Source organism: Hirsutella rhossiliensis, assembly GCF_020360975.1.
Source record: "Hirsutella rhossiliensis strain HR02 chromosome Unknown scaffold00003, whole genome shotgun sequence".
Lineage (NCBI taxonomy): Eukaryota > Fungi > Ascomycota > Sordariomycetes > Hypocreales > Ophiocordycipitaceae > Hirsutella > Hirsutella rhossiliensis.
The window spans coordinates 6,913,376-6,934,485 of NW_025408669.1; the positions used below are offsets into that span (position 1 = coordinate 6,913,376).

The 21,110-nt window shown below is 55.0% G+C and overlaps 6 protein-coding genes across 6 annotated transcripts; 4 read left to right on the plus strand and 2 right to left on the minus strand.

Annotated features, from left to right (window-relative positions):
- Nucleotides 1-2,440: 2,440 nt before the first annotated feature.
- Nucleotides 2,441-3,184, plus strand: HRG_03995 (uncharacterized protein; the record flags this gene model as incomplete). The annotated part of the gene is made up of 1 exon (XM_044862466.1): nt 2,441-3,184. The coding sequence occupies one exon, from the start codon at nt 2,441-2,443 to the stop codon at nt 3,182-3,184; it is 744 nt and encodes a 247-aa protein (XP_044723492.1).
- A 438-nt stretch (nt 3,185-3,622) lies between these two features.
- Nucleotides 3,623-6,200, plus strand: HRG_03996 (uncharacterized protein; the record flags this gene model as incomplete). Its single annotated transcript, XM_044862467.1, has 3 exons — nt 3,623-3,905; nt 3,967-5,261; nt 5,307-6,200. 3 exons carry the CDS (start codon nt 3,623-3,625, stop codon nt 6,198-6,200), a joined length of 2,472 nt encoding a protein of 823 aa, XP_044723493.1.
- A 3,438-nt stretch (nt 6,201-9,638) lies between these two features.
- Nucleotides 9,639-13,112, plus strand: HRG_03997 (putative very large low complexity protein; the record flags this gene model as incomplete). Its single annotated transcript, XM_044862468.1, has 1 exon — nt 9,639-13,112. The coding sequence occupies one exon, from the start codon at nt 9,639-9,641 to the stop codon at nt 13,110-13,112; it is 3,474 nt and encodes a 1,157-aa protein (XP_044723494.1).
- A 1,222-nt stretch (nt 13,113-14,334) lies between these two features.
- On the minus strand, nt 14,335-16,096 carry HRG_03998 (uncharacterized protein; the record flags this gene model as incomplete). Its single annotated transcript, XM_044862469.1, has 4 exons — nt 14,335-14,985; nt 15,034-15,513; nt 15,569-15,848; nt 15,909-16,096. 4 exons carry the CDS (start codon nt 16,094-16,096, stop codon nt 14,335-14,337), a joined length of 1,599 nt encoding a protein of 532 aa, XP_044723495.1.
- A 1,651-nt stretch (nt 16,097-17,747) lies between these two features.
- On the plus strand, nt 17,748-19,445 carry HRG_03999 (lrgB-like family domain-containing protein; the record flags this gene model as incomplete). Its single annotated transcript, XM_044862470.1, has 6 exons — nt 17,748-17,831; nt 17,883-17,994; nt 18,049-18,062; nt 18,507-18,828; nt 18,907-19,097; nt 19,179-19,445. 6 exons carry the CDS (start codon nt 17,748-17,750, stop codon nt 19,443-19,445), a joined length of 990 nt encoding a protein of 329 aa, XP_044723496.1.
- A 451-nt stretch (nt 19,446-19,896) lies between these two features.
- On the minus strand, nt 19,897-20,593 carry HRG_04000 (PPIC-type PPIASE domain-containing protein; the record flags this gene model as incomplete). Its single annotated transcript, XM_044862471.1, has 3 exons — nt 19,897-20,214; nt 20,279-20,542; nt 20,591-20,593. The coding sequence occupies 3 exons, from the start codon at nt 20,591-20,593 to the stop codon at nt 19,897-19,899; spliced, it is 585 nt and encodes a 194-aa protein (XP_044723497.1).
- Nucleotides 20,594-21,110: the final 517 nt, after the last annotated feature.

Consider the following 21,110-nt stretch of genomic DNA (forward strand, 5'->3'; position numbering starts at 1 on the left):
AACAAGCGTTCTATTGCCCAATTCTTCAACCTCGATGCCAATGACCAGAAGGAGCAAGCATTCATTAACAAGCTAAAAAACCAATTCGATAAAGATGTCTTCCAATCTCTCTTGCTTGCTTGGATCACCGAGTCGAATGTTGCCTTCCGCGCAGTTGAAGCCCCTCGATTCCGGCGTCTTCTCGAATACCTCAATCCCTCGATCGCCCTGACTCAAGCCCACATGACACACTCGACTATTCGAACGAAGCTTTTCCAAGAATACCACCAGTACAAGCATATTGTGATAAAGGAACTGAGGAGCGCCCCGGCAGATACACCTTGCGTTTGACGGCTGGAGATCGCCCAATCGCTATGCGCTTAATGGGATTGCTGCGTTCTATCTCTCTAAGGAAAAGCGGCCACAGAAGATCATCCTTGGGCTCCTGAACTCCGAGAGTCTCATACTGGCGAGAATATAGCGTCGCAGGTGGCGGAAGTGATCGAATCATTCGAGATTCAAGACAAGATCGGGTATTTCACGCTTGACAATGCGAAGAATAACGATACGGCGGTAGCAGCACTGGGGCACGTTTTTTATTTTTAAGGGGAGCAGAGACGGGGCCGCTGCTTTGGGCATATCATCAATCTCGTGGCCAAAGCGCTGCTCTTTGGCAAAGATAATGAAGTCTTCAAATCAGAAGAGCGACTCGACCTGGACCTTGCTCGACATGATCTCTGGCGGAAGAGGGGGCCTATTGGCAAGCTCCACAACCTTGTCCACTGGATTCATCAATCGGATAGGTTAACGTACATGCTTCGGGATCTACAACGCAAGAGGGACAGTACGAAGAAACCAGTTGACGTTCTAACGGATAACATGACACGATGGTTGTCCCATTATAAGATGATGGATCGAGCCCTTCTACTGCACGACTTTCTTGACGACCTCGTCGCATTGGAACAGTTCGAATATACCCGAAGCAGGTCAAAGAAGAAAGACATGCCTGCATGCCTCCGAGATTCTGACCTGCTGACCGGTAACGACTGGACAGTTGATGCATTTTGCATATGGATGAGATGAAGTGGGATCGTTGTTTCTCCAACTAAGCTATGACTGCCTCATCCTTATGTAGGAGGCAGCCAGGTCGGACTATCTAGGCGATCCGGCCGGTTTACAAGGCAGCCACATACCGATGCCTGTTCACACGGCTGCCTGTTTCACACGGCTGCCTGTTTCACACGGCTGCCTGTTCACACGGCTGCCTGTTCACATGGCTGTGCGTGCGGCAGCCGGTGTCCTTGATGCTTGGTGCCGTGCCCAACGCTCCAGTGTGCGTAGGGACACGCAAAAAACGCATCAACAGTGATCAGCCACTTTCGGAATATTCTTAAGCACTTCGAAAATGCCATCAAGGCCCTCGAGGGGAGATGCCCAGATTCGGGTGCGTAAGGGCGGCAACCTCGTGGCATACGGAACAGCATGGGATATTATCCAAGCATTCGAATATCTCCTTGAACGATTGGAAGAGGCAAAGGAATTCGCCAAGGATGTGCCTGATTCCGAGCATTTCGCGATAAACGTCGAATTGGGGTGGAAGAAGTTGGAGAAATACTATATCAAGTTGGTTGAGTGCCCGGTATATTATGCTGCAGTCGCTCTCCATCCCGCCTTGCGACTGCAATGGTTTGAGGAGGCTTGGGCTCATCGACCTGAATGGGTCCTTGAGGCACGACGGATTGTTCGGGGCATCTGGGAACGCGACTATAAGTCATTAATTCTCAGCGATGACGAGGCTATTCCGATGGTTAAACGTCGAAAGGTTGACGACTTGAACGAGTTCCAACAGTTCCGACTGAGGCACCGGCTACAAGCTGGTCAGACGGCCACAACCCGTCGTGGGCCACCTACTGCCGATGAATTCGATCGCTGGACTGTTGATATCGGCGCAGATGACGGAGACATCACGGATCCGTTCCAATACTGGCAACTCAAAGAGTCAACGTATCCCAGACTTGCTCGAATGGCCTTTGATATGCTATCTATACCGCCAATGTCAGCAGAGTGCGAGAGGGCGTTCTCATTTGCTGGGCTAATGGTCACACGACTACGCAGCCGGCTTCAGGCTAACACGATCAATGCAGGCCAGGCAATTCGGTCTTGGCTGAAGGCAGGGCTAATACCCGACTACCAGGGGATTATTGATGCTTCAGTCGATGACGATGTCTTCCCCGAAGAGGTGCCCACGAAGGACGAGAAGTTGATGGTGTTGAGGACCTTAAGTAGCTTACTAATAGGTAGGGTAGGGCATCAACTCCATCAATCAACGCAATCAATTCAACGAGGGCTTGGATTGCTCAACTCAACGAGAGGTTCGCTGATGTAAGCCGTCAATCTACTCAATTTGACTCTTTGGTTGAGTTGATTGAGTGGTTTGCCACCCTGAGTTGCCGTCTCCACCATGGCCATTCCTCTCGATGCCAGCCCCAAAAACGGTGTGGAAAAGATGCCCATCGCCGGCGGCGTGGTGAGCACACTCAGCATCGCCAAAGCCACCATCGCGGCAATCGAGTCCTCCAATACCGAGAGCAAGAACGGCACGGGAGACGTCACAGGGCCCAGCGGAGTCGCCGCTGAGCAACAAGCCAAAGCAGGTACCGAAGGGGCAGGAGGAGGAGGAGCCAGACCAGCAGGCAACGGAACAACGGCCATAGGAGGCTCGCAGCAAGGACCAAAAGCAGGTGTCGGAGGAGCTGAGGGAGGTAGCGAAACCGAGGAGCAGAGAGAAAAGGCCGAGGAGAAGGAAAAAGAGAAGAAGGAGCAGAAAGAAAAGGCCGAGGAGCAGGAGAAAGAGGGCGAGAAGCAGCAAAAAGAGACCGCGGAGCAGCAAGAGGAGATAATCAAAGCAGCCCGCGAGAAAGACGCCGAGGCACAGAAGGAGGCGGCGGAGAAACAGAAGGAGCAGATTGAGAAACAGGAGAAAGAGTCCAAGGGCGAGGCGGCCAGACCGGGCGAGGCGGCCAGACCAGGTGAGACGGCCAGACCGGGCCAGACGGCCAAACCGGGCGAAGTAACCAGACCTGGGGAGGCGAGGAGCGTGGAAGCCTCTGGCGAGAGCGCCGAATGCGGAGAGGAGGCCAAGGCCAAGGCCAAGGCCAACGAGGGCGAGGAGTGCGCCGAAGAGGCCGAGGCCGCGGCCGAATGAAGGCGCAGGACTCTGGTCATGATGGGCACGATAGAGCTCCCTAAAGGTAGTTTTTAGTTTCTCAAACTTCTCTCACATCGTGGGTGAACAGACGTCTTGGTGCCCTGGCAACGTGGGCTGATGACGTTGGCAAGCGCTCACGTGCCCCGAACCACTGGACGGACGGACGGCTGTTTACTGCGGCGCGTTAACCCCGTTCACGCCTTGAATTTCTTTCGCCGCTTCGACCTCTTCGCTCCCGCCTCCGCCACGACTCCCCACAACTTCCCGTCGCTCTCCTCCTTTGCTCTACGCCTCTACACCCTCGCTCTTCGCTCTCCCGCGTTTTGCTCCCTTCCGCCCATCTTCTCTCCCTCGCGCTCAGTCACCATCTGAACCTCTCTGGTTTCTCTGTGGCCGCAAAGACCCGGCAGGCCCTCTGCCTGTCTGGCCTCCAACATGGCTCCCCCCAGCGGGGCTCATCTCGAGTCGGTCATTTCCGATGTCTTCCTTCCCGTCAAGCTGCCCAGCCGCAGCCAGGGCCGAGGACACGAAGATTACCTCGTCGATTGCGTCCTCACGGCCCTCAAAGACTTTCGTTCATGCGTCGGAGAGGACATGCGAGAAGCCATATGTGCCGCGACACAAATGATTCTCAACTTCAAGAGAACGAGAACAGACTTCGGAGGCGTCGATCAAGATCGACTTCAAAAACTCTTCTCAGAGTTGGCCAAAGACGATTGTAAGAGCCCTGAAACAACCCCTTGGCCGCGACTTGGATTCTGACTCCAGGGTCTCTCTAGCTTTCGTTATACCGCTCCATGTCAAAGCACAGAATGCCGGGATCGTCATTCGCCGTACCGACAAAACTGCCGTCTTCGAAGTCTTTCAACTCACGCCACCGAATCAAACTGTCCTGGCAGCTGTCGGCCGCTTGCGACGTTGCTTTCCGAGCCTCGGTGTCGCCGTCACACCCAAGATCTTTACGTCTTTGGATTTTCAAGCAACATCAGCTGCCACCATCTCCAAGATGAGCGAGCAGCATGTCTCGGAGACGGCTTCGGGTCACGCTTACCCCGATGACGAATCGATCAACCCTACCCTGGTTACTGATTTGCTATCAAGCTTCCTGCTTTCCAACGGCAAATCCTCTCCTGGAAAAGTCATTTGGAAGAACACAAGAGAAGAGGTCAATCTGTCGGATGGGAAGAGTCGTCCCTGGAAACGTTCGGCCGTCTGGTTGCTTCTACGCGTTTCTTTGCAGCAGATCATGTCCCCGACCCTCAAGGGGACTCAATCTGATGGCATTTACAAGCGATGGATGATTTTCCATCTGGCTCAGCTTCTTCGCGAGGCTACAGCAGCGAGACTGGCCAGCGAATTGATTGCGTGTATGAGCGGAAAACTGGCAAGACGTTTGGTCAAGCTCGACTTGAAGGAGCACGAACACTGGATGTCTCAAGTTTCCGAGCATTTGCGCAATGCAACCGAGCTTCTCGAGTCAAGATGGCATAAAACCATCGAGGCCCACACCCAACTCTTGGGCTTCACACGATTGGCAGCGCCTGATGTTGAGGCAGACACTCGATTCAATCTGCCGGAACTTGATTATTTCCTCGCGTCCATCGCGGATCGGCAGCTCGTCGACAAGAGACTTCTTTTCTGTCCAAAATCCCACCTTCTTTCGTGCAGTGCTGGAGAGCTACCTGCGATCGACTCCATCAAAGGCTCAAGCAAATACGAGGTGCACAATCTCTATGCCTTTGAAGAATGGGTTTCTGAACACCTTGATGGGTGGGCGCAGCGGAACGCAAAGAATCCTCAGGCCTGTTCCAAAATCGAAAGCGCCATACGAAAATACTTTGAAATCGCCCAACTCGTGTACAAAGATTCTGCCGAAGGGATCTCGGCCATGCTACTGACCCTCCTCGATCTCTGGATCGCGTGCGATAAGACGGCTTGCTCTATTCATCCTCTTCTATCAAGATATGATCACGAAGTCCCCACCGGGCCATTCGAATCTCTCTTGCTCAGGTTCAAAAGCGACATGGAAAGGCTCTTTCGCGCGGAGCGGTATCTCAAAGCACGTTCCAACAATGTAACTCGACGTGCCGAGCGCTCCGCCATTTTCGGCTTTGGAAAGGACAGATGCTTCTCCGTTGAGTTTGCTGCCGATTCACCAGAGCATCAAGGCATTCTTGACCGTATACTGGAGCAAGCAGAAGAAAGGAGGAACAGGAAGCGCCAGGAGTTTGAGCAGCTTCGTTCATTATACAACTCACACATGGAACAGTACGCGACAACCTCGTGTGCGCAGCATAATGGGCTTGACGAGGACTCGGATCCGAGCCACTCCCAGACTTGCGACAGATGCCTACACAAAGCCGAAGCAGGCAGGCTACAAATTGAGGCGTACGAGTGGCCATTGCCTTCGAGCAAGGCCGAGACCTGGTCTGTGGTCTTTGAGCTGGCCGTGCCTCCGTCCTTTCGGGCATGGAGGGATGCCAGCATCCACTTCCTCAGCGACGTGTTGGGCTACCAATCTCGTCGTCTTGTCGACGCACGCGCACAATGTGCACTGCACACATTCGAGGGCCTGTCTGATCATTACAAGCCCAGCTCGCTAGACCAGCGTGTCAAAGTCGCCTCCGAGACGAAACCACAGACAGCGTCTCGTCAGCGCATCCAGATTGGGTCAGATGTGACCGTGGACGATATATGCGTCGCCAACGAGATGCATTGGAGGCTCTTTGATACTTCGGCCGCAGCCTTCCTGGGACAGTTCAAAGCAACTGCCAATGTTTCGAAAAAGTGTACGATTCAGCTGCCCCCGCCGTCGGGCTCTCTCCAGAACTTTCTCTGCCGCAGCGCATTCCAAGGTCAAGGGCCACGGCCAAACGTGGTCATAGCCCAGCAATCTGCTTGTCCGGAAAAAATGTCCATCGGGGAATACAAGGCGCTTTGCGCTCTTCCATTTGGCTACCGCACACAGTGGATGAATATCCTCGTGCAACTGGCTATGCCCTCGGTCGATTAGAAGCAGATTGAGGCAGCCATTTTCGCATTGCAACTCTCCGAGCAAGCAGGCCCTGCCTTTGACAACCCTGCCAGGGACTGTCACGAGATTTTGACCTGCGAAGAGTTTGCGACGGCACTCTTGGAGAAGCTACAAACATGTCGGAAGAGAGTTGAGAAGAACTGGGAATCCTACCAAGCCGTTTGGACATTTACCATGCTTGCCGCTCGGCTCCTCTCGCTTGGGCCTGTTGAATTACGCCAGTCATGTCTGGAGTATCTTGCGGAATGTCGCAACACTTGCGTCCGCTGGCTCACGATCCTTCAGGACAAGGCGACATCGGCGACAGACAACGCTGAAAGATCAGATTGTCTGGGAAAATGTCTCCAAATCGCACTGGTCTGCCTTTCCTCTTTTGACGTGGAACGCGAGTTCCTCCCCGGAATCCTTGCGGAGTCCGGTGAAGCATTTCTGAGATGCTTGATACGCATCAGGGAAACCCAAGCGAAAGTCCACTCTGAGGATATCATGCTCAGCATCTTGATGCTCAGGTCTAAGCGTCTCGCTCGGAGAGCTCTTCCCATCATGACCGAGACTCTGAATGAAAACCGGAGGAGCCTTGACGGCGCTGTTGGCCATGCATGGCGGTCCGACCAACCCTGGGACCTTGAGGCCGAGTGCTGGGCTTCCAACCGGGCACAAGCCGATGGAGGCGTCACTATCCATCTGAATCTGCTCTTAGGGGAGCTAATAGTGGATGGACGCATATTGGGTCGACTTCCCTCCGAATATGAGGCGCATCCAGACTATGGGCTGTTTGGCTCGCGCCAGCTGGATGTGATGCCCAGCACGGAGCCTGGGTGCGCTTTTTCGGCACGAAGCAAGATTTGCGGTCACCAAGTCTCCCTGGGTCTGAGTCAATCATGTCTTGGGAACAGCGATAAGGATCTCCTTTTGCGTGCCACGAAAGACGGAGCAGTCTACTATTTAATCCCCTCCCGGGTGTTTGTTGGGAGATTGCCCTTCAGCTTCGGCAATGACTTTGTCCACTTTTTCGACTCGGAAAATCGATCAGTCGAGTTTCGCCCAAAAACTGATCCTTGGACCTCGTGCCCAAAACATTGGTGTATAAAAGAACACGGTGGCAGTTGGCGTATTTCCAGATCCAACGGAGAAGCGTTGGTGGATCCTGCGAGCCCCACGGCAAGCAACGTCGTGGCTGTCTTTCGCCCTATCGAGGAAACCTCTTACATCCATGTCTCGTATCATGCGGCGAAGCGAGAGGTTTGCGTCCGAATTCCGCGGCTGAAGCTCGACTTTGACGTCGAAATGGGCTCCACGCTTGTTAAATCCCGTCAGTTCAGAGGCATGTGCGTGAGCAGCTACCAGGAAATTGGAACCCTGATAGGCTTGAGGAACAAGCTCTTGCTGAGTGATCAGGGTGATTCTCTTCCGCGAATGATCCTTATCCCTGAAGGCGCGGTTTCTTCTAAACTCTCATACCTCAGCGAAGAGATTTCGCATGTTGCGGTGGAGGTTGACTCGGCCAAGAGAATCCAATCTTACCACATCGACAATCACCTAGGCAGGTTGGTCGGGAGCAGCCTCCAAAGCAAGTTGTATCTGGCTCATCTCCATGCTTTGACATCCTTTTGTTTGCCAGACCCGCTTACTGGGATTTCCGGGACGGAGCAAGCCCTAAAGATATTACAAAGTGGTGAAGTGAGATCCTTTCAAACATTGGATTCCGAAAATGTCGAAACTCTGTGCAGTATCGCAAGCTTGACGCCCAAAAGACGTTACTTGAATCCAAAATCTCCCGGAATCCAGGTGACCACCTGGCAAAGCGACGGACCTGGGTCCCTTGCGCAGAGCCCGGGGTTTTACACGGCAGTGAAAGCTCTCTTCAACCAGGCGATCGAGACGCGATTTCTCTACCCCCAAAGCCAGGTTAAAATCCCTGACCTGAACTTGGGGGATGTCAACCTTCTGCGGCGAAATGCCATTCGGTCGTCGTCCTTTTTTACTTCAGCCTTTGGTGCTGAAGTGTTTACAAGCCAACATGACCGAGAATACGGCTTAAGAGAGCCCAATCTCAACGCGACGAGATCCCAAATGGCTTTACATGCGTGCCTTGTCATGGCCGAAGGAGAAGGCAAGATCATGAGCAAGTTTGAGCAAGCAAGGAAAGCCGTTTCACTCATCAGAAAGTCTCTCATGGGCAGTGGCTCAGCAACTACTTGTGGCCCTGTTGCCCCTCTGCTACCGGACTCGGAGTTTAACTTTGATGCACAATGGCTCAAGGCTCCGTATCAGATTCTGCCGGAAGCATTTCTTCGAATCCACAAAGCTTTTGCGAGCCGAGGTTCCAGGATGAACCCCTTCGACCTCATGATGTGGATGGGAACAATCGCTTTCGCCGAGCATGCCGATGTCACCATCACCCAAACCCTTCTCGGCATTGTTTCAGTGAGGGCAGTTACAAGGATTGCAATCCCCGACTATCCTTCATATGCCTTGTCCCATGGGCCGAAGCCTAAAGTGACAGACGTGCGAGGTGCACTGTCGAAAGCCTGCGTCGACTTTGAGACGAGCGATGAAGCAAGGCTTCCCGCGCATCCGGGAGAGGCTGGAAACGCCACCAATCAGAGACGGAGATTGACCTTTAAAAGGCACCAGAAAGAAGCTGTTGACGAATTTGCGCAACGTGTGATTGCAAACTGGCCCAGTCAAGCCATCGAATTTCACAGGAACGCGTCGTACATGCGTTTTTTTCACTTCGACAAAGTCTCTGATTCTTTGCGCAAGATTTTCCGTGAATGTGAAAAGAATAGTGCCATGGAATTGTATCTTGACCAGATCGCCAAAACGCTCGGGGACACGCAAGTGTCCAGGACAACTCTTTCACCACACCGCCAGGTTCGACAGCCTCGTTATGTCGCAGCACGTCAGGTCCCGAGGTTCCTTACAGTCGCTGCGGCTCTGGAAAGAGCTTCAGCGATAGAGGCCAATGGTAGTGAGCCAGCCGTGTTGGCTCAGCTCTTGCTTGTGCCTACTCAGACTACGACGAGCCCTCGGCTGTTCGATCTGCTGAACAAGATCTCGACCCAAGCAACCACGAAGCAACACTCAATTTATGTAAACGAATTGAAACAGAGCGTTTCATCGCTTGGAAACCAGATTCAGGGATACAAGCTTGTGAAGGCAGAACGCGGTCTTTTTGAGGTACTTGAGAGCCACCTTTCGTCCTGCAAAAAGCAGTTTGAGGACTTGTGGCGCAATTTCGAGCGCCTCGCAGGTCGACGACCTCTAGGGTCTCGTTTTCTAGACCTACTGTCATCAACCGAATTGGTGGCCTCGTCCTACAGCTGGCCAAGAATCACAGTCAGGACTGTCCTCGAGCAACTAAACCAGGATAACAGGGAAAGACTTGGTGAAGCAGTGAGGAATCGCATCGTTATGTTAGCAACGAGCTTAATCGAACTTCAACAAGCCGAACGTCTGCTACAGTTGGCGAGCAACGAGGCAGATTTGGTCAAGGAGATTCAGAACCAGAGGCCTCGAGCCTGGTGTCCTTTGCGACACCCCGACTACCTCCTCCTCGAGATAGAGGGCAACTTTCGGATTCGTCCCGTCCAGGAACAGATCGCTGCCATCATGGAAAACCCGCCCAACAACCAAAACGCCGTTTTGCAGCTGAGCATGGGAGAGGGGAAGAGTACGGTGATTTCGCCTATGGTTGCCGCCTCTGTTGCCGACGGCCTGCGATTGGCAAGGGTTCTTGTGGCGAAGCCGCAATTCAGGCAAATGAATGAGATTCTCATTTCAAAGCTTGGAGGTCTTCTCGGGCGCCGAGTCTTTTATTTGCCATTTGCAAGAAAAATCAATATCCGGGAGGCCGAGGCGCAGCATATTCACAAAATTTGCACCGACTGCAGAGATGAAGGAGGGGTTCTGCTCGTACAGCCCGAGCATATACTTTCGCTGCAGTTGATGGCCATTCTCAAGAGCACAGAAAACGACAAGAGCCCAGAGTTGGGTCAAATCCTTCTGAAGACGCTGACCCTGTTCCAAAACCATTCTCAGGATCTGATTGACGAGTCTGACGAGAACTTCTCCCCAAAGTTCGAACTTATCTACACAAAGGGGAAGCAAGGCCCCATCGGTTTCAGTCCGTACCGCTGGCTGCTCATTCATGAATTGTTATCCATGGTTGCCAAGTTCGCAAAGCAAGTTCAGCGTGAATTGCCTCTCGCCATCGAGATTGACGACCAGCACCGGGACCGATTTCCGCGGGTTCGACTTCTTTCTGAAGAGGCTGGCGCCAAGCTCAACAGTCTGATTGCGGCACATGTCTGTCGCGTCGGCCTCAGCTCCGGATTGGCGATCGGACGCCAGTCTCACTCTGTCAAAGATGCAATTCTTCGTTACATAATAGACAGAGATGTCGACATTTCGGTCATTGAGAAAGTCCAGACCAGTGTCTGGACGGATTCGACTAAGGATGCTATTTTGCTGCTACGTGGTCTCCTGGCGGGTGGCGTACTCGCGTTCGCTCTGGCTAGTAAACGGTGGACAGTGGATTATGGGCTGGTTTGGAATCGCCAGCCAGCCACGAAGCTTGCGGTTCCATACCGAGCCAAAAACGTCCCTTCGCTGGCCTCAGAGTTCAGCCACCCCGATCTTCAGATCATTCTGTCAACCCTGTCATTCTACTACGGCGGGATGAGTGACGAAGACTTGGTCGCGTCTCTCAAGCATGTGTCGCAGTCGGACCAAGCCAAAAATGAATTCGCGAACTGGACGGCCAGTACGAGTCTCTCAGAGGCTTTTTGCACCCTGGACGGACTAAACCTAAGCGACGAGACGCGCACCCAAGAAGTCTTTTCCGCTCTGAGATACTCGAAAGGGGCGATTGACTACTTTCTATCTCGCATTGTGTTTCCAAAGGCGATCAAGGAATTTCCCTCCAAGCTTGCGGCCTCAGGCTGGGACATTGGACGCATCAAGCCCTATCCAACCACAGGGTTCTCGGGTACAAAGGATTCATCCCATGCCCTCCCTCTCGAGATGAGGCAAATTGAAGCTCCAAACCAGGAGCACACAGATGCTATGGTCCTCAGTAACATGCTTGCGGAGGGAAACAATGTCGTCTTGCTATCCGAGATGGGACACAACGGGCCTTGTTTGGGAAGTCAGCTTATAAAGGCTATCGTGGGTATGAGACCGGGCGTGAGAGTGATCTTGGACGTGGGAGCTCAAGTCTTGGAGATGTCGAATGAGCAGGTTGCCCAGGCCTGGCTGGAATTGACCGAAAATCACGACAAGACAGAAGCGGCTCTATTTTGTGACGAGGATGACGAGTTTGTCGTCATCGACCGGCGAGGACACAAGGAGCCTCTGAAAACGTCGCCGTTCGCCAAGCAGCTTGATTTGTGCCTAATTTTCATGGACCAGGCCCGATGCTTCGGAACTGATTTGCAGCTCCCTCTTTCGTCGAGGGCGGCGGTGACCCTGGGCGCCAAGACGACAAAGGACAAACTTGCTCAGGCCTGCATGAGAATGCGCAAACTGGGCGCCGGTCAAACGGTTGTCTTTTGCGTCCCTCAGGAAATCGAGATGCGCATCCGGGAACAGCCGTGGCTTGGCTCCGGCCCAATCGAAGTCAGCGACATTTTGTGTTGGAGCATTCGCGAAACCTGGACCGACTGCCAGCAGTTAATCGGGGTCTGGGCCGTCCAAGGAAAGAGATATGAGAGACAGCGAATCCTCTGGGGGCAGTCAAGAGATGACGAGAGGCTCTGTCTGAGCAAGGATCTGGCCGAAAAGTTCCTGGAAAACGAGGCGCAAACCCTCGAGAGCCGGTACAAACCGGACTATGTCGAACCTCCAAGCATTGCAGAGCTGCCAGGAGATCCCAGCAACTTGGCACAGATCGTTGAGCGGTGCCAAAAGTTTCACGTCCAAATCCAGACTGCATCGTTGCAGGAACAGCAGGAACGAGAGCTGGCTCCCGAGCTAGAGGAAGAATCTCAAGTTCAACGGGTCGTGGACGCAACACCAGCTGATCACAGACTGCACCCGAAAGTGAGGGAATTCATCGAGAATGGTTGCTTGCCTCCGAGCAACAATGGCTTTCTATGGGCCTTTCAGACTCTGGAGAACACAACAGCAGCCACACACTTCGATGTCCGGAAGTTTCCTCGCCAGCTGCGATGCACTCATGACTTCGCCAGCACTGTCAAGGAAGGGGCGCCATCAGACGCGTACCAGCGTGGGGTCCAATTCGTTTTGACTAGCCACAAGGCCGAGAGAAGGGAGACGATCGTCGTCCTCATAAGTCCTTATGAAGCAGAAAAGCTCTATGCCTCGATACAGGCTTCGGAGCACGTGCTACTGAGACTCTATGCGCCTCGGCAGAATCAGGTTTACGCGCCACTGAACCTCGACCTCTTCCACATTGGAAAGGCACCATCCAACCACCCGATTCCACGCGATCTCATGATTCAGCTGAACCTCTTTGCTGGCCAGCTGTGGTTTGACTCATATCAAGAATACGTCGACGTCTGCCAATACTTATGTTTAACTTCGGGAGACCCAGCCGACGGCGACGACGCGGCAGTCGACGGCTTCATTGAGCCGGGAAGACGAGTGCGCCCGCATCGCGGCTGGACAAACTTTGCCGAAAGCCCCGTGCAGTTCCTCAAGGTACTCATGGCCAAGATCCGATACAGTGGCAACTCAAGCATCGAGCGGACACATGTTGGGAAGATGCTCAACGGCGTGATCCTGACCGAGGACGACTTTGAGCCTCGGCCGAAGAGAAAGGCGGAGAGCCAGCTGACTCGCGAGGACGATGCAGAGATAAGACTCTTTGTTCGTGATGTTGTCGAGGTGGGGATGGATGTCAGGCTGGATGAAACTTGGAGCTAAGGGACACGGGAGGTGAAGCCGAGAGAGCGGCGGCCAGCGATGGCCATTGTTTTGGTTGACGATGTACGGAGCAATTGAAAACGGGTTGTGTAAAACTCTGAACCGTGACGTGACCCGACATTCTGGCTTTCCGGCCTTCTCCCACAAGAACAGCTCAGGTGGAGGGAAGAACGTAGTGGAAAATCAATTCAAGACGACTTGCAGAGAGGGAGAAAGCAGACACTCTGATTGAGGGGCGGGCATATGCTCCAGTATCCTTCTGGGAGAAACTTGATGGTTTCACAAATACAACTAGGAATCATGACAGTGAGCTTGTCACAAACGTTTTCCTCACTGGACACAACCGGGATTGTGCTGAGACAGCTGAACTGCAAGAGACTAGACTGCTGACTTTTGTACCCTGAAACGGGCATTTACCAATGTCGGGGCGAAACTTATTTTGCTTGCCTGTCCCTTGAGCACCATGACTTGCCCCATCCATGCACGTCAGCCCCTTCCCTCCGCTTCCGACGTGCATTCACGTTCCAGGACGTTTGTGCAGTTCTCGTTGACAAGCGCTGTCGCCGGCATCAAGGCGTCCGAGCCAGTCACGTACGGCCACGGCAAGAGAGTCGCATGACGGCGGACTATTGGAAAGAAGGACGGGGAGTGGCAGGGAGAGAGTCGGTGGGCCAAGGGCGAATAGTTACTTATGAATGAAGTCATGGAGACGTGTTTTAAAAACACTGTTGAGCTATCCGGCCAAGGTGGTTTGGCAAGATGGCATGAGCACCTCCCCGTCGACAAACGAGAGCTGATCCGTGCTGAATCGGCAGCAGCAAGCAGACAAAGAGGCTACGAGAAGAATATAGCTGAGGGAGAAATTCAAGTTTCGACTTTGGGGGGGCGGTTGTGTATACAGTAGTGTTTTCTTTGCGGTGAATGAAGCCAAAGGCACGGCAAAGGGCTCTCCTTGGTAGGGGTGTTAAGCCCAAGAGGACGCAGATATCGAAACCATCATCGGCTGCGGCTGGTTACATCGGAACCATCCAAGGGATATTGATCAGCAGAGGAAGACGACTTTTCGTATGCAGCTGGACAATGCTGTCCCGTCGGCGTGCCATGCTAGCAAACAGCTCCGCCTAGAGTTTCGATATACTCACTGCGACAGGTAAACAAAGTATAAACAAAGTGCAAACGACATATGTGGCTCGTTTTACCAAGTAGATGGTTGCTGGAGCTGTTACCCAAATCTCCGCAAAATCTCGTCTCGTTTCTCGCTCTTGGCGGTGAGATTCAGCTTGCCCACCGCGCGCAGCCGCTCCCTGGCCTTCCCAAGTTCTTGCTCGAGCACCAAGATAGATTCCTCAAGCTCGGGGTCCACCAGATTCACCTCGCCAAACGGACTCTCGGCGAAAACGCCGTCGCGGACAAGCTGAACGGCGAGCTTGCCGTCCTGTAGCTGCGACTCTATGCTCATCTCGAAACTTTCCTGAGCGCCGCGTACGACTTCGGCGGCCTTTTGCGATCGATCTGCCAAGACACCAGCCAGAAACTCTACCTGTTTCGTGCCCTCGTCCGTACTGAGAAAAGGCACAGACAAGCCAAGGTTCTGCACGAGCATCTCGATGGCCGGTTGGTCCTGGATGCTCGAAGACCTGTGTCGGCCGTGTGCGCCAGTCGCGGTGGCACCAATGCGCACAGGCGATGGCCTTCGGACCGGAGAGGCGGGGAATCCGGCTCCCGGTGGCTTCGGCGGTGATGTGGCCTGGGCAATCTCAGCTCTGGCTATCGAGGCAATCGCTACGGTCGCAGCCTGGTGAGAACGGAGAGCTGCAATGTGTGCGCGGAGGCGAGCTGTTCGATCCAACAGATGGTCCAGGCAGTCATTGATCTAAGTCGCGATTAGTTCCGAGAGCACATGAGCAGACATGAGACGTACATATGCGAGTGCTTCAGTAGTACGGCATAGACTGTTGCCAGTCTTTGCCGTGATGGACTTGATGGCGGGCTCGAGGTGCTGCTTTTCCACGGACATTTGGGTGACTGGCAGAATCTCCGAGTAGAGTGACTCGACCTCTTCCTCGAGAGCCTTGACCTCTTCCACCGTGGCGGGCTTGACGTGGCCAGAGCGCTCAGCAGTGACGAGGGAATCGAGATACACCGTGTCGAGCTTGATGCGGACGGTCTGCACCGTGATCTTGATTAGCCTACTGCAGATTTCACGCAGCCTGTCGACCGTCTGCTGCTCGTCCGGGCTGGGTTGGTGGAGCTCCCAGCCGAGCTTCTGAAGGCTGGAGAGCAGCTTGTCGTCAGACTTGAACAGACCGCCGATGATCTCGCTGATGTTGGGCGAGGCATCTCGACATTGCAGCTCGGCATCGGAGAGCCTGAACCCCACGTCTCGGGATAGTTCCTCGACCTGGGCCAGTCAGCGCTCCGTCGAGCGGGTGTTGGAAAGCAGCAATTCACGGCACCTCAATTGAAAGTAGTCTCCGATCTGCATCCACCTTGCGCTGTCTGGCCTCACCCAAGCCCTGCCTCCTGGCATCATTCTCGGAATCTTTGCCGACGAGACGGGACAAGGCGTCCTGCTGCTGACGTAGAGTCTTTGTTTGCAGGGAAATGCGGTGCGTGGACTGCTCGAGCTCTTGGATAGCCAGTCTCAAGTCCCCCTCGTCGACAGCTTGCACCTCTGCCAGGTCATGCAAGGCGGCCAGCCTGTCGACCTGGCCACTGCGGTCCAGATCCGCGTACCTAGCACGTGCATGTCAGCCGGGGGCATCCGCCGGCCGAGACCCAAGTGAGAGCGCTTACAGGGCGAGCTCATCGACAGACAAGAGGCAATCTGAGATGAGATGTTTGGTTGCCCACTCGGCAAAGGCGGTGCCATGGTGCGGGTCGTCGATGGCGCTCTGGACCTCTTCACGTCTCACCTGGAACCCGTAGGCGCGGGCAGCCTTTAGCAACAGGGTCTCTGCATGGTCCCTGGTGGCCGGATCCATTTTGGGCCTGTGGTGAAGCGAGGTGGCGTAATTCAGGGGCGCCGAGCTCGACGTCAGACGCTGGCCTCGTCGTACAGAGCGAGATGTCGACCGAGCCAAGCGCAGCGAGTTTTGGCGGCGGCATAAGTCTGCTTCGGTCGCGTGAGTGGCCAACACGGCTGCAAAGCCAGGAGGGCGAGGCTCGGCTGAGCGGCGGCTCTATGGCGAACTGCGAGTTGAGATTTGGGCGGGTTGTTGACGATAGCCCCTTGTCGTCGTCAACAGCGGGGCTTTCGGGGCGTCTCATTGGCCCCTAATCTCGGTGGGCCGCAAAGGATGGTGCCTTAATAATCAGTCCTGCCTCCCTCCACCATCTCCACGACCTCACCTCACCTCGCCTCGCCTCGCCTCGCCTTCATCTCTGGCCTCTATCTGTTCCCTTGCCTGTCTGGCGACGCTCCGTTGCGAACTCTGCACGTTCAGTCTTGTTCTTGAAAGCCCCGCCACGGACCTTGTGCGCTTCAAGACAACCCACCTTGGCTGCGGCCAAGTTTTGCTCGAGTTGCTGTCAAGTGTCATCCATCGATTGACTGGTCCGTCCAACGTGCCGCAACGCTCACGCCGTGGGACTGAGAGCCATTCGTGTCCTCCTGACCTGCCTCTCCATCTCCTGGGCCATGCTTTGCTGCCTAAATGTTTGCATAAGCTCACCATCGCCCTATGTCCTAGCACTGGAAATCCTGCTCGAGCAGCTCATTGCAATCCACGATCCCTGCGGAACCATGGCCGGTGCCAAACCCCTCCATGCTCGAGTGAAACCCGTCCAGACGTCTGAACTCGTACCGGATGATGTCCGTTTACCCCGTCTCTGGAGCACTGCTCGGGCCGTCAATCAAGATCAATGGCTCAACTTGCCGTGTCAATGTAACGATGCCTCGATGTCTCAAACCCCTCGCCGAGTTCTGTGACCACTTCTTTTGCCTGACCCAAGATGGAGGACCTTGGTCGGCCCTGAACAAGCATCAAACCCGAATCCGGCATTTAAACAAATCAAAGAGCGTTCTTGGCTCTTGGCTGCGTTTATTGGAGAAACGATCCGATCTCCCGGATCGCCTTTACAAAATCCGGGTTTTTTTTTCGTACACATCTTTGCTCTCTTGGGTGATCGTCATCGACGTCCCCATCACGGTTTCGCTCGGGGCAGTGGCAGTCTTGCTCACTCGCCGAGTCGCAATGATCCGCTGGTCCGTGTATCCGACTCAAGACGGGAGGGCAGGTGTTACTTGAGTCCAGTTTGAGCCATGGCAGCGATTCCGCCCCCGCGGCATTCAAACGCCAGCCCTTGCCGCAGCTCTTGACGCGATCCCGCCGTGATACAGTGAATCGGAGCTCGACTTAAAGGTCACCCACCTCTGCCTGCCGCTTCGGACAACCACATGGCAGAGCACGGTAGTCCCAGCCCTTCACCACTGGGCTTCTTTGCTTGATACCGCCACCATCTGGTCCAGAACCAGGCGATCCGATCATGGCCAGGCGATGGCTAGATGTGCTGCTTCATCTGAGAGACTTATTTGGCGTCGCCGTTGTCTGCTTAGCAAGCGAAGTCTCTATTTGGGTGTTAAGTCTAGGTCTCGCCCAGGCAGATCTTGAGTCTTTTGGGGCCGTCCTCGGCATGTTCATCGTTTTTTGCGTAATGACGACGGTTAGATGGCTGAGCCCGAGCTGCGACAGAGTCTACGAGATTGTTAGGCCAAAGGTTGGTGCAACTTCTTCTGCCGACACAAATTGGGCTTACGCGCCGAGCTAGGTTGATACAATCAACTCGCACCTTGGAGTGGGCTTCCTAACACCCATCGTCATGTTGAGCCAGCACGACATGTTGAGCGGAGTCGATACCGCTCGCGTCGTCGGCGCTTTTGGTACTACGTCCCAGACACATCTGCTCAAGGACTAAGCTGACTGTCTGGCCGCAGTGACAACCTACTTGGTATCATTGGTTGCAATATTTGTCCTTGTTCTGGCGACCCTTGCTGGTACAAAAGCCCTTGAACCTTGGCTTGCCCGAAGTACTGGCCACCTACGACGGCCGCCGGCGCCAATCTTTACGAGAAGAACGAGGCCGGCCAGAGACGCGTTCTTGACACTCCGCCCCGACTCTGCGGATAGTAACTCGGTTCGCGATGCGAGGATATCGTCCGACTCTGAAGCCCAATCCAATCCCTGCATCCTGGGACCCCCAGGCCTGGCGTCAGCAGGTACCATCTCGCGCAAAGGATCAGCTTGGAAAGCGCTCGCAGTGAATTGGCCGAGCGCATTGTCTTTTTGTGGCATATTTACTGTGGGCATTCCGATCGCCGTCGTCTGGCAAGACGAGCGTTTCCTCGATGGCTTCACCCTATGGTTTGTTTGGATCACGACTCTACGGCTACAGCGTCTGTTCAGGGACTCCTCACTATTGTGCTCCAAGATGCGAGCGAAAAACTCCATAGCCGCCCTCCTCAACCCAATCCTTTCGACGACGCTGCTCATGATAGCATACATGAGGTTGAAAGCGGCGGCGGAGAAGAAGAGCCTGGATCACGTTCTGGCAACTTTCAGCAGCGGGACTCCTCTTTACGCCATCTGGACTTCCAAAATCACGGGAATCGCGCTTTCCGACAACCCCAGCGCCTGGTTTGGAGCCGGTGATGCCGCGCTCTGCATTCTGGAGGTTGGCATGGTGACGTGGGGCTTCAAGCTGTACGAGTGCCGCCGTCAGTTATTCAGCTTGGCGGGCGTGATTGCCTCCGTGTTGTGTGTCGCTGCAGCGGCAGCAAGCGTCTTTTTGTCAGTCCTGGCGGCCCGTGGCCTAGGACTGCGTGGACCCGAAACCCTGGCCTTTGCCGCTCGGAGTACCACCTTGGCGTTGGCCAAGCCGGCGGTGGAAGCAGTGGGCGGCAACCTGGTTGTGAATGCGAGTTTGATTGTCAGCAACGGGATAGTAGGACAACTGCTATATCCCTTTGCCCTCGATTGGCTTGGGGTGAAGAATGCCTTTGGCCCGCAAACAAGCGGCGACGCCAGAAGCGGCGAGACGTTGCCCGAGGCGGAAATCGCTGCCCAGTGGCCCCGAAATAAGACAGGGAGGTCACTGAGGACAGCCAGCCGCCGACAAGCCGATGGCATCGTGACGGTGGCTGCAGGAGTGGCCGTCGGGACCAACGGGGCGGCCATGGGCGTATCCTATCTCTACGAGACGGGGAGCCACGCCGCCCCGTACGCGGCGCTGTCGATGACTGTTTTCGGAGTCATGACGGTTGTCTTTATTACCGTTGATCCGTTCAAGAGCTATGTCGAGTGGCTGGCGCGGAGCGATCTGATGGGAAGATGAATGGCGGGAGGCTACGTGGGGGGAGCCGCGAGCAGTACCTCAACCCGGGATGCGTGAGCGAACTTCAAAACGGGATACACGAGCGAGTCGCGCTGCCGAGACCGTTCTGGCATGCCTGGTGCAGCCAGTGACACTGGATGGCTTGCCTCTGTGTATGTGTGCGCATATATCTGACATGTCCGCAGCCAAACTACACGCCAGTAGGCATACGAAAAAAGGGGTATATCTACACGGCCAGTGCCGAATGATGAGAATACGACGAGCAGAGAGCTTGGTGATGGCCCTGCGCCAGTGAAACGCTCAAGCAACTTTTAATTGGTATAGATCCTCCTTTTTGATAGTGGCCCCTTGCCTCACCGATGTGATGATAAATGTTACGATTTTTATTTGGTTTCCCTCGCGGGATGTCGACGAGGAAGCTGAAGCTACTCCAACCTGCTTGCTGTCAGTCTCACGCCATCGGCATCCCGTGTAGCCGGGGCGAGTGTCCGGGGCGTAGACGGATCACCGACCTCTCGATAAGATGCAGACCGCTCGCCGTCTCGACAACGCCGCTCATCTCGCCGGGCTTGAGGGCAAAGGCGGCATCCTCAAACTCCTTTTGCATGTCGCCGCGGCCAAAGTAGCCGAGGTCGCCGTGCTTGCGGGCCGAGGAGCAGTCGGACTCGGTGGGCGCGAGGTCTCCGAGGGATATGTCGCCGGATTTTATCTTTTGCTCGTGGGCCTTAATGACGTCCATGGCCTCGTCCTTTGAGCGGGTGATTTCGGACTGGCGGCGGGGCTTGTCAGCGTCTCTTTGGCGCCGTCGGCGCTGTGCGCTAGGTTAGGCGTACCTCTCTCCAGCTGCTGGGCCGCCTGCTGTCGCGGTGCTTGACGAGCAGGTGGGCGGCGCGAATCTTTCCATCGAGGGCGCCTGGAGCGGCGGCATGTTGGGGGCCGGCGCTGTGGTGGGTGGCCATGTAGTGCTTCAGCTTATCCGTGTCGGTGCCCTGCGGGGGCTCCCAGCGGGAGACTTTTTCGGCCGAGTTGAAGTAGTAGGGGAGATTCTTGGAGTTTGAGTGGCGGACCTCCCAGTTTGGGGGGAGACCGGTATCAGCCTGCCAAGGAGTGAGCGCAAGTCGACACGGGCAAGCTGCAGGGCTCACCATGATGACGGAGATGGAGGACAAGTCGCGAGGGTGAAGAAGCAAAGGGATTGGCAATTGAGTGGGAGGTGACGACGGGGGGGTTTAAGAAAGGCCGCCGTGGTGCCTGGAGGAACGGATGGTGAGGGCGAAAAGCGGGCTAATGAGCAATTTGGTGGATGGATGGATTGCCTCGGAGCTGGTCGTGAGCTGGAGCGAGCTGGAGGAGGAGGGGGGCGCAATGACGTGCAGAGCTTGTCCGCGTTGGCCCTGGCGACCAAGAGGTGGGGGAGGGGGGAGGGGGGGCCGCTTCGGGGCTGTCAAGAGGCTCGTCAGCGGCTCACAGGTCACGATCATGGGGCCCTGCAGACATTAGTGCTGTATCCGTACTTCGTACCGCAGGGTGAGAATATAGTACGGCAGTGAGTGGGTGGCAGGTGTAGGCACGCAGGTACATGCACGATGCGGCGTGGGTACACAGCGGAGTGATGGGCTGCGCCTGAAAAGTGAGGTAAGCCGGGTACTGAGCAAGTACCTCTGC